At 39.8% G+C, this 19527-nt stretch overlaps 1 protein-coding gene across 2 annotated transcripts in view; it reads right to left on the bottom strand.

Moving 5' to 3' along the window:
• The window catches only part of LOC126203483 (bleomycin hydrolase), a 104814-nt gene that overhangs the window by 24447 nt on the left and 60840 nt on the right, over positions 1-19527 (bottom strand). For both annotated transcript variants that reach the window (XM_049937806.1, XM_049937805.1), the window contains exons 5-6: positions 12761-12898; positions 7048-7296 (exon numbers count right to left, since the gene is read on the bottom strand). In XM_049937806.1, coding sequence (XP_049793763.1) covers positions 7048-7296; positions 12761-12898 — 387 coding nt within the window. The remainder of the gene's footprint in view (positions 1-7047; positions 7297-12760; positions 12899-19527) is intronic.

Here is a 19527-nt window from a genome sequence, read left to right on the forward strand (position 1 = left end):
TTCAAAGTCTTTATTTCTTCTTCCTGTACTTTAATTCCCTTCCCAAACTTCTCCTTGGTTTCCTTTAATGTTTGCTGTACGTACAAGTTGAACAACATCAAGGATAGGCTACAGCCCTATCTCAATCCATTCTCAATTACTGCTTCCCTATCATGACCTGGTTTTTGTACAAGCTGTATAGAATCTTTTGCTTCTTCTGTCTTATAAAAACTACCTTCAGAATTTCAAAGAGTGTATTCTAGTCTTCACCATCAAATGCTTTCTCTAAGTTTACAAATGCTGTAAACACAAGTTTGCTTATCTTCTGCGGCACGGTGTAGGATCAATGTTGCCTCTGACATTCCAATATTTTTCCAAAACACAAACTGATCTTGCTCGAGATCAGCTTCTACCAGTTTTTCCATTCATCTGTAAATAAAGGATGTTAATATTTTGCAATCATGATGTATTAAACTGAATCTGAGAGTGTTTCGTCTGTATCATATACAGGGCGAGGCAGCTAAGTCATAACACCCCTTGTATCTCCCCAACCGTAACAGATACAAAGATGCTGTTTGGACAGTGAATTGCAGGGACAGGGGCTACTTGAATACATCACATTTCATGTTTGTGCTATTTTTTATTACAGAGATATGAGGCCATCGTTGGTTTTCTTAAATGGAACCCTATGTTGAATTTTAGCATAACATGATGGGCTTAAAAAGACAGTTTCAAATATGTGTATATCATAATATTAGGCGAATAGTTTTTGAGACACAGATATGTTCCCATATTGTATTCATGCTTTGAAGCGGCGTTGTCCAATGCGACCTTTCCTGTTGACCACTGAGGAACCTAACAGGGAAGGCCTTGTTTTCCTGCTTCTTGATAACACCACAAGGTGACGAATGAGGTAGCTGGAGAGGAGCATATAAATGTGCTGCTGGAGTAATGAGACATCAAATTTCCATCACAGTTTCTTGGGGTAGACATGTACACCAACAAAGAAAAGTTAGACATGCTTCTAGTGTATGGTGAAAGCAGAAGAAATGCTGTTAGAGCAATAAAGCGATATGGAGAGCTGTATCCTGATCGTGAGCGTCCTACGTGCCAGCTTCTTGCATGTATTCGCACGAAACTACCTGAATCAGGAACATGCAATGCCATACAGAGGACAAGGCAGAAAACTGCAACTGGTGAGGTACGTGAAGAGGGCATTCTAGCGTTGGCGCATAACGACCCTACTGTTTCATCGCAATGTATCGGTCTCGGAATGTGGTATAAGTCAGAGCAGTATCTACGCATATTGCACCGGCATAGATTTCACCCATTTCACCACTCATTACATCAAGCACTCTCCAGTGTGGATTTTGAACGGCAGCAGGAATTTCGTCGGTTTGCTCTGCAGTGCCTACAAGATGATCCAATGTTTTTTCAACGGCTGCTTTTTACTGATGAAGCGACTTGCACCAACCATGGCAATGTGAATTTTCATAATATGCATTACTGGTCAATAGAGTACCCTCATTGGCTTTGACAGGTACAAAATCAGCAACCGTGGAGTGGTAACGTGTGGTGTGGCATTGTTGGAAATGTCATTGTGGGGCCGTACGTCTTTCCGGGTATACTAAATGGCAATAACTATGCAGTTCCTGCGAAACGTTCTGCCCATTTTGCTGGAAGAGGTACCACTAACTATGTGTCAGTGCGTGTGGTTCCAATAGGACAGCTGTTCCCAGATTGTTGGATAAGATGAGCAATCAAACACAGTGTATGCTCAAATACCAACTACACCAGACAATATGAAGCAATGTTCCATCGAAGCATGCGCAGATATCTCACGTGACACCCTCGCAGCCGTTCACAAATTGTTCGAACGGCGACTAGAAATGTGCATTGCAGCAGAGGGGAAGCATTTTGAGCACAAGCTTGAGTCAAGTTTTATATAATGTACAGTATGTATTTCACATCTTTGTGTGTATTTGCTTCGTATTGTCATCAATAGTAAATATTTTCAAATAAAAAACAAATATGTACAAAATAATTGTGAACAATAGGGGCCTCCTCATTTACATTTGTATTTCTGTTACTTAAAATTTATTAACATCTTGTAGTATTTTAATACTGTATGTTATCTACTATTTTGGTATCACAGTTGTAGAATAACGGAATAATATTTGTGCAACATCATCAGGTAATTTTTGCGCAAAATATCGCAGTATGTATTACTATTGTCAGCTAAATGGGCATGTTTGTGTAAGGACGGACTTGCATTGTTTACCATGTACTCTACACAACACGAAAGGTCATTTGACAATGCTGCTTTGAAGGACGAACACGATATAAGAACATATCTGTGTCGCAAAAACTATTCACCTAAATATTATGATATACACATATTTAAAACCGTCTTTTTAAGCCCATCATGTTACGCTAAAATTTAAGATACAGTTCCATTTTAAAAACCAAAGATGGTCTCATATCTCTGTAATAAAAAATAGCACAAACATGAAATGTGATGTATTCAAGTAGCCCATGTCCCTGCAATTCACTGTCCAAACGGCATCTTTGTATCTATTGTAGTTGGGGAGATACAAGGGGTTTTATGATTCACATCTCCCATTTTATCTTCATTTACTTCATCTTTCCTTTCTATAACTTTCAAGTGCATTTCCTTTGTATAGCCCTTCTATATATTGAGCTTTCCCTTTTTGTTTTGTATATCTGTCTTGCCATTTGAGCTCCTGATATTGATTCAGCCACTTATCTTATTGTTAAAGGTCTCTTTCCTATAGGTGGCATTTATCTTTTCCCCTTCACATATATTATTCTGCAGCCCTGTATTTGTCTTCTAGCCATTCCTGCTTAGTCCTTTTGCACTTTCTGTCAATCTCATTTTTTCAGATGTATATTCCCTTTTGCCATCTGCTGTATTTTTATATTTTCTCCTTTTGCCAATTAAATTCAATGTCTCCTCTGTTATCCAAAGATTTCAACTTGCCTTTTCATTTTACTTATTTAATTCTTTGCTACTAACTTCACCATCCGTTCATCATCTATTGTATTCTTTCCCCTTGTTTCAGTCACTTGTAGCCTAATGCTCATTATGGAGCTCCAAGTCATTGGATACCGTATCTTTAATTCCCAACCCCTTTTCAATCTGTCCTGTTTTAATCTGCAGTCGGTAACCAATAAATTATGGCCAGGTTCCTCATCTGCTCCCAGAAACATTTTGAAGTTTAAAATTTAGTTTTGAAATCTTTCTTACCATCATATAATCTGAAACTTTTTGGTGCCTTCAGGTCTCTTTCCAGAAATACAAGCTTCTTTCAAGTGTTAGTGATGAATGAATTACGCTCTGTTCAAAATTCTGCCAGACAGCTTCCTCTTTATTTATTTCCTTTAGTCCATGTTCTCCTTCTAATTTTTCTACTCTTCCTTTTCCTGCTATCAAATTCCAGTCCCCCATCACAATTCAATTTTCATCTCCCTTAACTATCTGAATAACTTCTTCTTTGTCATCACACACTCTTTCCATCTATTCAACATCTGCAGACTTAGAAGGCATATAAACTTGTATTATTGTGGTGGGTATTGGCTTCAATGTCTGTCTTGGTTATAACAATGAATTCTTGTTTTTCATAGTATCTTGCCCAGGGTCCTATTTTCTTACCCATTATTCGACCTACTCCAACATTACCCCTAAATGATTTTGTATTTAGAAACTACTGATTATGGGAGCCAATCTTCCATCGCAAGCTTTTCAAATGCCAATTTTGTTTTTCATGATGATAACATCCTCCTAAAGTAGTTCCCATCTGGACATCCAAATAGGGGATAACTTTACCTCCAGAATATATTAATGAAGAGGCTGCCATCCATCATTTAACTATATAGTACTGCTGCATGTCCTCGAGTAAAAAATAATGGCTGCATTTCCCCTTGCTTTCAGCTGTTCACTGCACCAGCACAGTGGGGCCACAATGGCTATACTGCAAGGCCAGATCTGTCAATCATCCAAATTGTTGCCCTGCAAATACAGAGATGGATGCTGCCCCTTTTCAGGAACTAAAAGCTAGTCTTGCCTTTCCACAGATACCCCTCTGTTGTGGTTGCACCAAGGGCATGCCTATCTGTATTGTTGAGACATGCAAGTCTCCCTACCTCAGCAAGGTCCATTGTTCATATGAAATTGGAAGCAACATACACATATCAAAGCATAAGATTATTTTAATATGCAGATAATGCCCCAAAACTCCAAGAAAAGGACAACAGATTTCAACAGGCACATGTGTGATCACTTAGACAACATTTCTAGTAACATCATGCACAGTTCTTTTAACTTATTCATTTAACATTGCTATATCATCTGTTTATACTAGAATATGTAAGCCATTCATTCTGAAGCACTTGGAAGCAACACTGCACTATGGTCAAAATTCCCATAAATTTGGCCTCTAGAAGGATCTTAGAGAACCATCCATAATCCAAACTTGAGTGAAGTGAGGAAACTAAGGGTACAACAATTGTCTTTTGAATTGCATCTGGGACTAGATCGGGCTGTCCCACATTGAGACCACATGCATGGCAACAATGTGCCCATGGGCAGGTGCAGACAAACTGCTCATGCAAAGGCAGTCACCAATTTGCACACAACAATACTGACTAGTGAGTGGACTATGCAAATCTGACTCTAAGAGGAGGGGTTTGATTAAATATCTCTGTGACCAGCCCCAAAACACAAGAAAATGTGTTCAACAGATAAATTTAATCTAAATAAAAAAACACTAAAGCATTTATTTAGGTGATAAATGACTTTTTTTTACTTGCAAGAGACAAATTATTTGACATCAAACCCCCAAGCTGCAGTAAGACATACAGCACTCTTCAATACAGGACTGTCAAGCTGGGACCTTTCTGAAGCTTTTATCCTTTTCATAACATTAAAATGTTGTTCAGAACATGAAGTTGACTCAAACACATGCAGAATCTTGGCTGCATTTCTATGCAGCTACTGAAACTCTTCTACACATATGTATGTCATGATTCCACTAAAAAAACAGGCATACGCTACTGCAAATAACTGCCCTCTAGTGGAATGTAGTTTCGCAAATCATTTAATCGTAACTGCATTTGCAAGGTACAGTATCTGGTGCAACTGAAAATAGACTTTTAAACAGTTTTACTTAATGTTCGAGGCTAACAGGCTATAAATACCTATTTTAAAATTGTGAGAAAGTTGTACAACATCAGCAATCCAAATTCAGTTGCTTGAATCTTGTCTAATAATTTATACGCACAGGGACGTGAATTTATACGCACAAATGCATACGAAGAATGTCGTGCAACTCTATGTCGAATTTTCCCCCGTTCAATTTATAATTGTTCATTCCAGCAAATTGTGGCACTGAGTTGCATCTGGAAGTTGTCACCAATGTAACCTTCATTACATTTGTGAATGATGAATGAAACCACATTATGTGAAGTATTGGTATGCGCCTGGAATGACAAAAGGGTATAGGTGTTGCCATATGTGATGTGTCGTGAGTAATTATAAATGTTTGCATGTAACAAGGTGAGAATGTGGTGAAATAGAGATACCATGTGGAAAACTGTTTTCACATATATGTTATCTTTCTTCTTCTACATCTTCATCTATATTCTAAGCCTGCAAACCATGATCTCCTTTATATGTATTCTGGAATAGCCCCCCCCCCCCCCCCCAACAAAGCAGGAAGTGCGAAGATAGAAGACATCCCATGTATGCACATCAACTAGTGGTGGCAAGACTTAAATCTAGGAAAGATTTCCTAAAAGTTGAATGTCCACCAAACGAAAGTCAATCCACATCCAGAGAATCAATGTGGAAACAGAAATTGGATAAAGGCAGCCTGAAAAGTTGGAACATTAAAGAAAAACTTCCTGCTGGATGAGAATTGGAATGGAGAGTCAGGAAGAGCCTACATAGAATTAGGTGTCAAATGGGAAGATCAAAGGAGAACCTGTTCAAGTGGGGACACATCAGAGAACAGTCCTGCCAAAGTGGAGGAAAACAAATAATGACACACCTGTTGACCTGTCCATCCTTGCTGGCCCTATGCACTTTTCAAGACCTGTGGTTGGCCAACAACACTGCAGTGAAGTGTGCCAAACACTGGAGAGAGATACGAGCCTGCTATAGACAATAATGACGACTTATGATATGGGAATATCATGAATGTATAACTATTATTTAGTTGTATTTGTAACCTAGTATATATAGCCTATTAATTAATTACAGATGTAGCTCAGACATGATTAAATAAATAAATATAAATCTATACTCTGCAAATCACCGTAAGGTGCACAGCAGGGGGTATGTCCCATTGTACCAATTATTAGAGTTTCTTCCTGTTCCATTCATGCATAGATCATGGGGAGAATGATTGTTTGAATGCGTCTGCACATGCAGTAATTATTCTAATCTTATCCTCATAATCCCTACATGAGCAATATATAGGGGGCTGTAATATATCCCTAGACTAATCATTTAAAGCTGGTTCTTGAAACTTTGCTAACAGTCTTTCTCGGGATAGTTTACATCTGTCTTCAAGAGTCTGCCAGTTCAGTTTCTTCAGTATCTCTGTGACACTCTCCCATTGATTAAACAACTCTGTGACCATTTGTGCTGCCCTTCTCTGTATACATTCAATATCCTGCTAGTCCTATCTGGTATGGGGACTCGCACAATTGAGCAATATTCCAGAACCAGATGCAAGTGTAATTTGTATGCAATCTCTTTTGTAGACTGATAGCACTTCCCCCGTATTCTACCAATAAACCGAAATCTACCTCCTGGTTTACCCACGATTGAACCTATGCGATCATTCCATTTCATATCCCTTCTTATGTGCTTCCAATGCTATGCAGCATTTTAGCTGCCACTGAAAGATGCTAGATGTAAAATATGAAATGCACATGTAACTATATTATGCTTCAGTGCATGCTTGTTACTTGTGAATCTGTCACTAACTCAATACAAAAACTTGAATAAATATTTACATAACATGTCTAAAGATTACAACATACCTTATCATCTACATTGAAGTGTGGTTTAACATGCTTGATGTAGAAATCAAGGGGTGTTATTGGGCCAATAGAACTATAATTCTTTGACTTGTCATAATATTCCCATGTGAATGTTTCAGATGGGATGCCCAGGCAAATACCAACAATACGGTACACCTCCTCCATCTGGTTCTCTATACACTCATTGATTGCAGTATCATTAGCACCCTTACTAATCAAATCACGCAGCACCTTTGTGTACTCTCTCAACTGAAAATAAACAAAAGAAAGTCTTTCCTGAGAATTACCTCCAATGCAAATACATACACAGCTTCAAATGGCATGGTTATTTGATGAAAATACACTTTTTCAGGTATTTAAGGTTTAGAACATAAATTTAATCGATCAAACACATGACTGCCAGTCTTACTAATACGTGGAAACATTTTAATATTAACATATAGTGAAATTTCACTGTTAATGAGTATTATTACATAAATCTACATTAATGAAATAATAACTTTTCAGTTTTTGAAAATATAATGTAACTGGATAGATAAGAAAATCTACTCATCAAGTGGCAGCAGGGAACACACACATATAAAGGTCAACGAAATTTGCAAGCTTCCAGAGCCAGTGGCTCCTTCCGCTGACAGTAAGGTTGAAGGGTGAGGATGAGCCATGAAGATAAAGGGCTGGTGAGATTTCGGAAATCGGGAGAGATTGGAAAAGTCAGCCAAACACCAGGTCAGAGGAGACTAACCAGATGGGATGAGAAAGAGAAACTGAATCAGTTTTTCCTTCTCATCCACCCGGTTAGTCTCCCCTGACCAGGAGTTCTGCACAAATTTCCACACTCCTCCCATTTCCTACACCTCACCAGTCCTTTTTCTTCCTCCCTCTTCCTTCCCCTTCAAACGTTCTGCCAGGAGGAGGAGCCACTGGCTCCAAAAGCTTGCAGATTTCCTTAACCTTTATACATATGTGTTCTCTTGCCGCCAATTGGTGAGTAGATTTTTTTATCTATATATTATTTACACTAGAGACAAAAGCTATGTAGGGGCTAGACATAAAGGTTATGTAGAATATGAACTCTTGAGTTATACTTGCACAGAAAAAGACCTTTGTTTAGCTTCCAAAACAAGATACTCCTTCAGAAAGTTAAGTTAACTGAAAATCTACAAATTAAAATCAGACATGAATTTTTCATATAACACACAGAATTTAAATTATTTTCACAAAAAGGAAATATATAATTTATTTTAAATAATGACCAATATTTTCACGATTGGCAAATGCTACAATCCGACAGCCAAAGATTCTGAAGAAAGAATACCGAATTCCGTTTCTACGTAGTGCTGTGCAAAATATTTCCATGCAGTCCTGTGACAAACTTCTGTAGGTTATTAGACATTTAGAATTGTGCATGTCATATATAAGGGGCGTTCAAAAAGAAATGAGCCAGATGCATAATTACAGATACCAGTACCTGTATGTTAGAAGTATTGACCCTGGCTGTTGAGACACTTGTCCCACTGTGACACAAGGCAGTGAACGACTGTCTCATAAAATCCCTGGGGATGCAATGTTAACCAGTACCGCACCTACTGCTGGACATTGACGTCTGAAGTGTATCGTTTGCCCGTATACTGACATTCTTTTTTGACCAAGATGGCCCCCTTCTGATTCACTTCCTGCAGCATGGGACTACAGTGAATGCCCACTGTTACTCGCAAACCTTGACCACCCTTCGCCAAGCGATCAAATCAAAACGACCAGACAATCTAACCCGTGGGGTCATTCTGATCCACAACAATGCAAAGCCTCATACAGCCAACACAGCCACGGCACTCCTGCAGAAATTCAAATAGCAGGTTCTAGGCCACCCTCCAAACAGTCTGGACGTCTCTCCCTGTGATTATGCCATTTTTGGTCCCCTTAAAAAGGCTCCGAGGGGCAAACGATTCGTCTCGGATGACGACATCTAGCTGTACGTGTGGATTGGTTAACATCGCAGCCCCGGGAATTTTATGGAACAGCCATTCACCGCCTTGTGTCGCAGTGGGACAAGTGTCTCAACAGCCAGGGTCAATACTTCTAACATACAGGTACTGGCTTCTGTCTTTATGCCTCTGGATCATTTCTTTTTGAACACCCCTTGTATATACTGTCATGTAATAGAAAGAAATTTTTTAAACAATGGAAACTTCAGGTTGGAATATCTACTCGCCGTAAAGACAGCCTGTGGGGACGCAAACAGCCACAATAAAAAGACTGTTACATATAACAGATTTTTGGCAAAATCCTCCTTCAGCAAAGAAAACAAACACACATTCACACAAGCAAGCACACCTCATACCCACATGACCGCTAAAACTGGCAGCTCCAATCAATTCCGGTCTGAGCTGCCAGTGGTAGCAATCATGTATGCAAGAGCTGTGTTTGCTTGCGCGCGCTGCGACTCAACAGCTTGTCTTTATGATGAGTAGCAGTCTATCCTTTTCCTAATATTGAAGAAATTTTTTAAGTTATCAGTTTTATGTCTACACATTTTTTGTGTCTATTATTAATAAATCTACTACAAAAATCTTATTTTTTCTCATTTACAGCTTAGAAAATATAGTCCTTGTCATTTGTAAAATAATAATAATAATGATTATGTCAGCTCTGTATTTGCCAGCCACCTTAGAGGCCATTTTCACTCCCTCTTAGCACATTTACAAAAGATGAGTTGGGGAGATCAGTTGCCCACTTGGCAAAATATTGAATTTCACTCATTTTATTGTGGTGAAAGAAGTATAACACTCATTTTCAAGTTTCGGAGTTTGCCGCTGAGTTAATGTTGTCACTTTCCTTTGATAATATTCAATAACTACCACAACTGGCTTCATCAGTGTTAAGTGCAAATTTTGTTGCTTGTTACAAACTTTACACTTAGATTAGAGATGGGCAAAACTGTTCTTTTCAGAGATTGGATCAGAACTGTTCACTCCCTGAAATGAATTAGCTGTTTTTCATGACTCACCACTCATTTACAAAAGAAAATAAATGAAAGGCACATTGCCCTTTAAACTTGGTTTATTCCAGTACTATACCTGTATTTTGATCTTATTTGATCCTATTTTGAAGTAACATAGATAATGAGTAAGAATTTTGTATTGTTTATTGAAATTTCCACAATATGACAAAGTTTTTGATTATTGATTTATTTTGCACTAGCGTGGTTTTTTGGGTGATCGGAAAATGTTGTAACTTGAGATTTACATTAACAATATATTTGGCTATAATGTATTAAAATTTCATTAACCTCATACAAATACATCGCAAGCCATATATTTTTCCTTTCGAAGACGCCTAAAATCGCAAAATCCGTACCAGAATAAGAAAAAAAAAATATAAATTTGACTGTAAAACGAAAGTGCTGCATATAGCCTTACGCAGAATAAAACAAGGAAAATATTGGTGTATCACATGTTGCGATACGTTTATCGGTTCGCTCGTAATTAAAGCGTAAATTCGAGTGTCCATAATAAAAATCCTATAGTAAGAGTAGTCATCAGGAACCTAATCTAATCAGTTTAAACAAATAAAAATAAAATAAAAACAATTGATGTATACATAACATAATAATGTAATATACATAGCGGTATTACTATGAAGAACAATATCCAGTGGGGACAAACTCCGATGCAGAGGCGCTGAGTCGAGCAGGTCGAGCCGCGAGCTGTATTACTGCGTGAGCTGAGACCGCAGAGACCAGAGTGACACCAGAGTCGCTTTGCTCGACGCTCTGGCTAGAGTCGTGACGGTGGGGTGAGCGTTGAGCGGGCGAGTTCCGAGGGTGGGGGGAGCTCACCCGCTCCGAGACAAATCGTCCGCTCCCTTGCGAGCAGGTTTTTGCAAGTAGTTCCTATGTTATCCGCTAGGTGGCTCTCTGTCCTGTTGCTGGCATCAACTGCCCAGAGGGCAGGACGTGCGACTGAAACGATCGCCGACAGAGTGCGATGCGAAGTTAAGCTGCGCCAGACACTGCACAGTGCACACGGCAGACGACGCACAGAGACGGCCCGGCATATGTGAAACACAAAATCCAATGGGGCACTGCACAATGCAGGCAGCCAAGGTAGAAGCAGGGCAGAGGCCGGCGCTGGCTGTGTTGTGTGGCGTGCACTGTGCTCTGACCAGCAGAGGCGCTGCTGATATGCTCCGTCTCTCTCTCTCTCTCTCTCTGCCTGGGAAACGTTTGGAGCTACCGTTCTTTTTTTCTGAATCACTGATTGTTCACTCCTTTGAAAGATTGAACTCTATGAATTAGTTCAAGAGCGGATCCCCCATCTCTAACTTAGATTGAGATGCTGCAGAAATTCATAAAGTTATCCAACCCAGGTAGCCAAACTACAAATGTTCTAGCCTCAAAATGCACCATGTATAAATTGACAACTATACTCTGATTAAAATTACTTTGTGACTGACATTTCAGCTAGTCGAGTGGTAGGGACCACGCACCAGCCAATAGTAGTTCTTTGTCGAGCGCCATGTGCTTGCTGTGTTGCCTGTTGTGAAGGTGCTTGCAGAGCATCGTCACATGTGGCTGCCTGCATGCTGGCAACACTGCCCCAAGCCACTGCAGAAGTCTGTCAATCACAAAGTAATTTTAATTGGTGTATACTAGTGATAAAAGGTTCTCAGTTGTCACCCTATCAGTTAATTCATAATATTTACCATCAAAAATGAAATATGTCATCTACACGACATGTTGAAAGTCCTCTATAAACTCTGATGAAGCACAAATTTGCCAGAGATGCATATGTGTTGTTTACATTCCTCAACGTACTGACTAAGTAAGTTCTTCACAATGTGGAAGCACAGATGTTACTGTTGGTCTCAAAGGGATGCCATACGGTTGTGGTGAGGCAGCCACTGAAGATTATCTTCTTTAATGATGTCACATTCCTAGCCCAGTGAGTTAAAGAAATACAACATCTCATATTCAGTTTTATTTATAGAATCTCCATGGACCTAGTAAGTCATAAATTTTCTTTTTAGCTCTATTTGGTATGGATCCCACGCACTTCTGGGAAGGGTGTGATGAGTATTTTGTAAGTAATCTCCTTTGTTCTCTGAGTGCATTTTCCCACTATACTGATCTGCCATCAGCTTTACTTACATGATCATTCCATTTCACATCCATACAATGATTACAACCAGGTATTACATATGTTGACAGATTCCAATATATTGCAGTCACAGGATACTAATTTTCTGGGTTTATAAAGTCTACAATTTTACATTTCTGTGTACTTAAAACAAGTTGCCAATATTTAAACCATTTTTAATCTCATCAAGATCTACTGAATATATATGCACTTTTTCTTACTTCATTATAGATAACTGCATAATTTGCAAAAAGTCTGAGTTTACTATTAACATTGTTTGCTAGATCATTCTGTACAATATGAACAGGAAGGGTCCAATACACTTCTCGGGGGCACACCTGAAGTTACTTCTACTTCTGCCAATGAATCTCTATCCAAAACAACTCCAGACACTTAAATACATTGCATGAAAGGTCAATCTGCATAGTCAGGCTAGAACTCAGAATGTAGTCTTAGCAATACATTTAGTAGTCAAACAAATGGAATAAAATAAAATGTTATAAAATATTCGCTTTGTCAATTTATCACATGATCTGTCAATGACAGCAGAAACTACTAATGGATTCAGCATTCATTACCTTACTCTTCAGGATATTATTCATTCGTGAACTCGATTCACAGCTATAAGACTCAGGAAAGCACTTCTTTGGCATCAGTCCATGTTTGTTTACGAGACTGCAGAACATGTCCCACTGACCCCCATCAGTTGCTGGGTCCTACAAACATAATATTCTGATTTGAAATGCAGAATTTTAGACATACCAGACTTTGAAAAATTTCATGATATTACAAACTATATGAAATCCTGCAATTTACTTGCTGGAGTAAGTACAAGAGTACAGCAGAAAAGTCAACAGAATTAGAAGTGGAAATGCATTACAAACTATATGAAACCCTGCAATTTACTTGCTGGAGTAAGTACAAGAGTACAGCAGAAAAGTCAACAGAATTAGAAGTGGAAATGCTAGTGAAATATATTTTTGTAGCCAGTTACCATGATGTGTTGTTAGAACTTTTTCAACTGTTGTGTATTGTGTATATTTTTATTCAATGTTTTTCCTTTAAAGTGCTAGTTGAGGGGTGGGGGTGGGGCATGGAGGAAAATTCAGAATTTATACCTGCATTTTGTCAACTTTGTAAAATCTCTCAAGTGTGCCTAGAACTCAATAAATGATTATGTGACAATCATGTTAATGGAAATGGAATACCAAGTCAAAAGAAAAATCTATTTGATCACGTCAACACAAAAATTTTAAATTGCCTGTAATAAAATCATAGGGAATTTCTTTTGCATTTCACAGAATAAGTTAGATACCAATGTTTCAATGACCTGTCGGTAATGCCAAATTATTTGTAGTGTCATAAAAACACGAAGTCCACTTTGTAACATACCACACAACAGAAAACTCAAAAAATGATCGTGTGGCACTGATGGCTGGGAGGCCCCATCCGGGGAAGTTCGGCTGCCGACTTGCAAGTCTTATTTCAGGCGACACCACAACGGGTGACTCGGGTGTCGGTAAATCTCCAACCCAGCCAGGAATCGAACCCAGGCCCACTGCAAACACGTTACCACTCTGCTAAGCAGACAGACGATCCAAAACAAAGTTCAAGGGAAAAAAAGAGATGATGCAGTATATACAATCAACACTGGGAGCAATACACTGTCTCTCATACAAAGACAATTTCCACAGAGAAAGGGAGCATTTTTACAACTCATTACACTGATAGCTATGTAGTGAAGAAATGCCTTAGCGTTAAGATCTTCCTTATAGCCTCCCATAGTATAGTCAGCTAGTGGCAGCATTAATGGCCTCTGGCCGCACAGCTCAAAAGAAATGCTTCACTGTCAACTCGGGTGAAAGTAAACGAATATTGCCACAGGCTGCTACAATGCATTCCTGCACTTTGGTAAACTCGCACACTGGCTTGGCTGAAGCTGCCTTACATTTGAAGAATGAGCACAGTTTAAAAATAAGATCCCTTCCCTATTTGTGGAACACTTCACAACTTCTGGGTGTTTCACATATTATGAAAAAAAAAAAAAATCGCAGAACACACAGAGATCAATAAATTGTAGTTTTGTGCACATAAAACATGATAGAATGCTCAAATGTTGCAGATGTTTGCACAGTCAAGAAACTGACTGAGCACTGACAGGCTACCTGCCCAGCTGCTTACAGCGAATCCCTGGCCCAGAGGCCATAAATGTGAATGCTGACTATAGTGTGGAACTGGTTAACCAATTTGTCATAATTTTTCTGAATGTCAAACAGTGGCAATTTATAAAAATAATCAACTACCTTTCCAAAATAAGACACAAAGTATCTGAAATTAAACAGGAGCAGAAAAGGAGAGAAGTAAAGAGTGGGTGTGTTGGTGGAATAGAAGGCTCCAGTGCTAGAGTGGTAGCAGGGAAGGGACAGGTGGATGAAGGACAGTGACTAAAGATTTGAGGCCAGGAGGATTACGAGAAAGTAGGATATACTGCGAAGGAGAGATGCCACCTGCCCAGTTCAGAAAAGCTGTTGTTGATGGGAAGGGTGCAGATGGGCACTGGCTGAGAAGTAGTCACTGAAATGAAGAACATTGTGTCGGGCAGCGTGCTCAGCAACTGGGTAGTCCAGCTGTCTCGTGGCTACAGTTTGTCGATGGCCATTCGTGCGGACAGCTTGTTAGTTGTCACGTCTACATAGAACGCAGCACAGTGGTTGCAGCTTAGCTTGTGGATCACACAACTAGTTTCACAGGTAGTCCTGCCATAGATTGGGTAGGTGATGCTTTTGACCGGATTGGAGTAGGTTGCAGTGGGAGGATGTATGAGACAGGTCTTCTATCTCACGAATACGAGCCGTGAGGCAAAGGGGGTTAGGAGCATGGGTTGAGTAGGGATGGATGAGAATACTGTGGAGGTTTGGTGGGTGGCAGATTACCACTGTGTGAAGGGTGAGTGGGATAGTACATAGGACATTCCTCATTTCAGGGCACGATGAGAGGTAGTCAAAATCCTGGTGGAGATTGTGATTCAGTTGCTACAGTCACGAAGGGAATGCTCCTCTGTGGCCGGTCAGAGGGACTTTGGGACTTGCTGGGTGACAGGAGAGATAAGGCATGGGAGATCCGTTTCTGTACAAGGTTGTTTCGTATAGACATTGACCACAAACATGGAAACAGAAAAACAATACACAGATTTTGAAACAGTATATAAACATGTCTGGCTGCCGATTTCAAGAACAACTGCTTCATGCACTTGTATTCACAAATGTTTTGATCGCATTTAGTAGATGTATTACACTTAAACTGTTTCGACTCTCGTGAATTGTCAACAGCAGTTAACCAGTTTTGACTCTAATGAGTTGCCATCAAAACAAACTCTGGAAAAGACCAACAATGTAAAATTACTATCAAATGCAGACAGTAGTAAATATATTAAAAAGACGAGAGTAAGTTTTCAATATTTTTATAATTGTTTACATGTGATAGGAATTTTAATTATGCAACATCTGTGAGGAACTGCAACTACTTTCTCAATAACTACAGTGACACCTTATGGGCATTACATCTGCTTCCGTTTGCCACGAAGCAGTAAATGAACACCACCACTTCCAGCTTTCCCTGCATCTATATCCCATTCTCATCCATCGCGTCAAATCACACCTGCCACTAAGGGATGATAATACAATATATGCTTCTTTAAAGCATCCTAGAATACAAATTAAAAGTTGTTGTTGTTGTGGTCTTCAGTCCTGAGACTGGTTTGATGCAGCTTTCCATGCTACTCTATCCTGTGCAAGCTGCTTCATCTCCCAGTACCTACTGCAACCTACATCCTTCTGAATCTGCTTAGTGTAATCATCTCTTGGTCTCCCTCTACGATTTTTACCCTCCACGCTGCCCTCCAATGCTAAATTTGTGATCCCTTGATGCGTAAGGACATGTCCTACCAACCGATCCCTTCTTCTAGTCAAGTTGTGCCCCAATCCTATTCGATACCTCCTCATTAGTTACGTGATCTACCCATCTAATCTTCAGCATTCTTCTGTAGCACCACATTTCGAAGGCTTCTATTCTCATGTTGTCCAAACTATTTATTGTCCATGTTTCACTTCCATACATGGCTACACTCCATACAAATACTTTCAGAAACGACTTACTGACACTTCAATCTATACTCGATGTTAACAAATTTCTCTTCTTCAGAAACGCTTTCCTTGCCATTGCCAGTCTACATTTTATATCCACTCTACTTCGACCATCATCAGTTATTTTGCTCCCCAAATAGCAAAACTCCTTTATTACTTTAAGTGTCCCATTTCCTAATCTAATTCCCTCAGCATCACCCGATTTAATTCAACTACATTCCATTATCCTCGTTTTGCTTTTGTTGATGTTCATCTTATATCCTCCTTTCAAGACACTGTCCATTCCGTCCAACTACTCTTCCAAGTCCTTTGCTGTCTCTGACAGAATTACAATGTCATCGGCGAACCTCAAAGTTTTTACTTCTTCTCCATGAATTTTAATACCTACTCCGAATTTTTCTTTTGTTTCCTTTACTGCTTGCTCAATATACAGATTGAATAACATCGGGGAGAGGCTACAACCCTGTCTCACTCCTTTCCCAACCACTGCTTCCCTTTCATGCCCCTCGACTCTTATAACTGCCATCTGGTTTCTGTACAAATTGTAAATAGCATTTTGCTCCCTGTATTTTACCCCTGCCACCTTCAGAATTTGAGTTAACGTTGTCAAAAGCTTTCTCTAAGTCTACAAATGCTAGAAACGTAGGTTTGCCTTTTCTTAATCTTTCTTCTAAGATAAGTCGTAAGGTTAGTATTGCCTCACGTGTTCCAACATTTCTATGGAATCCAAACTGATCTTCCCCGAGGTCCGCTTCTACCAGTTTTTCCATTCGTCTGTAAATAATTCGCATTAGTATTTTGCAGCTGTGACTTATTGAACTGATAGTTCGGTAATTTTCACATCTGTCAACACCTGCTTTCTTTGGGATTGGAATTATTATATTCTTCTTGAAGTCTGTGGGTATTTCGCCTGTCTCATACATCTTGCTCACCAGATGGTAGAGTTTTGTCATGACTGGTTCTCCCAAGGCCATCAGTAGTTCTAATGGAATGTTGTCTACTCCCGGGGCCTTGTTTTGACTCAGGTCTTTCAGTGCTCTGTCAAACTCTTCACGCAGTATCTTATCTCCCATTTCATCTTCATCTACATCCTCTTCCATTTCCATAATATTGTCCTCAAGTACATCGCCCTTGTATAGACCCTCTATATACTCCTTCCACCTTTCTGCCTTCCCTTCTTTGCTTAGAACTGGGTTGCCATCTGAGCTCTTGATATTCATACAAATGGTTCTCTTCTCTCCAAAGGCCTCTTTAATTTTCCTGTTCAAAATGGTTCAAATGGCTCTGAGCACTATGGGACTCAACTGCTGAGGTTATTAGTCCCCTAGAACTTAGAACTAGTTAAACCTAACTAACCTAAGGACATGACAAACATCCATGCCCGAGGCAGGATTCGAACCTGCGACCGTAGCGGTCTTGCGGTTCCAGACTGCAGCGCCTTTAACCGCACGGCCACTTCGGCCGGCAATTTTCCTGTAGGCAGTATCTATCTTACCCCTAGTGAGACAAGCCTCTACATCCTTACATTTTCTACATCCTTACATTTGTCCTCTAGCCATCCCTGCTTAGCCATTTTGCACTTTCTGTCGATCTCATTTTTGAGACGTTTGTATTCCTTTTTGCCTGCTTCATTTACTGCATTTTTATATTCTCTCCTTTCATCAATTACATTCAATATTTCTTCTGTTACCCAAGGATTTCTATTAGCCCTCGTCTTTTTACCTACTTGATCCTCTGCTGCCTTCACTACTTCATCCCTCAGAGCTACCCATTCTTCTTCTACTGTATTTCTTTCCCCCATTCCTGTCAATTGTTCCCTTATGCTCTTCCTGAAACTCTCTACGACCTCTGGTTCTTTCAGTTTATCCAGGTCCCATCTCCTTAAATTCCCACCTTTTTGCAGTTTCTTCAGTTTCAATCTGCAGTCCATAACCAATAGATTGTGGTCAGAGTCCACATCTGCCCCTGGAAATGTCTTACAATTTAAAACCTGGTTCCTAAATCTCTGTCTTACCATTATATAATCTATCTGATACCTATTAGTATCTCCAGGATTCTTCCAGGTATACAACCTTCTTTTATGATTCTTGAACCAAGTGTTAGCTATGATTAAGTTATGCTCTGTGCAAAATTCTACAAGGCGGCTTCCTCTTTCATTTCTTCCCCCCAATCCATATTCACCTACTATGTTTCCTTCTCTCCCTTTTCCTACTGACGAATTCCAGTCACCCATGACTATTAAATTTTCGTCTCCCTTCACTACCTGAATAATTTCTTTTATCTCGTCATACATTTCATCAATTTCTTCATCATCTGCAGAGTTAGTTGGCATATAAACTTGTACTACTGTAGTAGGCGTGGGCTTCGTGTCTATCTTGGCCACAATAATGCGTTCACTATGCTGTTTGTAGTAGCTAACCCGCACTCCTATTTTTTTATTCATTATTAAACCTACTCCTGCATTACCCCTATTTGATTTTGTATTTATAACCCTGTAATCACCTGACCAAAAGTCTTGTTCCTCCTGCCACCGAACTTCACTAATTCCCACTATATCTAACTTTAACCTATCCATTTCCCTTTTTAAATTTTCTAACCTACCTGCCCGATTAAGGGATCTGACATTCCACGCTCCGATCCGTAGAACGCCAGCTTTCTTTCTACTGATAACGACGTCCTCTTGAGTAGTCCCCGCCCGGAGACCCGAATGGGGGACTATTTTACCTCCGGAATATTTTACCAAAGAGGACGCCATCATCATTTAATAATACAGTAAAGCTGCATGCCCTCGGTAAAAATTACGGCTGTAGTTTCCCCTTGCTTTCAGCCGTTCGCAGTACCAGCACAGCAAGGCCGTTTTGGTTAATGTTACAAGCCAGATCAGTCAATCATCCAGACTGTTGCCCCTGCAACTACTGAAAAGGCTGCTGCCCCTCTTCAGGAACCACATGTTTGTCTGGCCTCTCAACAGATACCCCTCCGTTGTGGTTGCACCTACGGTATGGCCATCTGTATCGCTGAGGCACGCAAGCCTCCCCACCAACGGCAAGGTCCATGGTTCATGGGGGGGGGAAGTTATGTAACTGCAAATGTGGAAACTTTTTGCCAATGGAGAAAATGAACATTTCATGTTCAAATGCAAGTATCATTAACACAACACAAAAACGGAATAACATTGCTATGGGCGGAGCTTGTAGTACACA

The sequence above is a fragment of the Schistocerca nitens genome, chromosome 9 (assembly GCF_023898315.1).
Source record: "Schistocerca nitens isolate TAMUIC-IGC-003100 chromosome 9, iqSchNite1.1, whole genome shotgun sequence".
NCBI lineage: Eukaryota > Metazoa > Arthropoda > Insecta > Orthoptera > Acrididae > Schistocerca > Schistocerca nitens.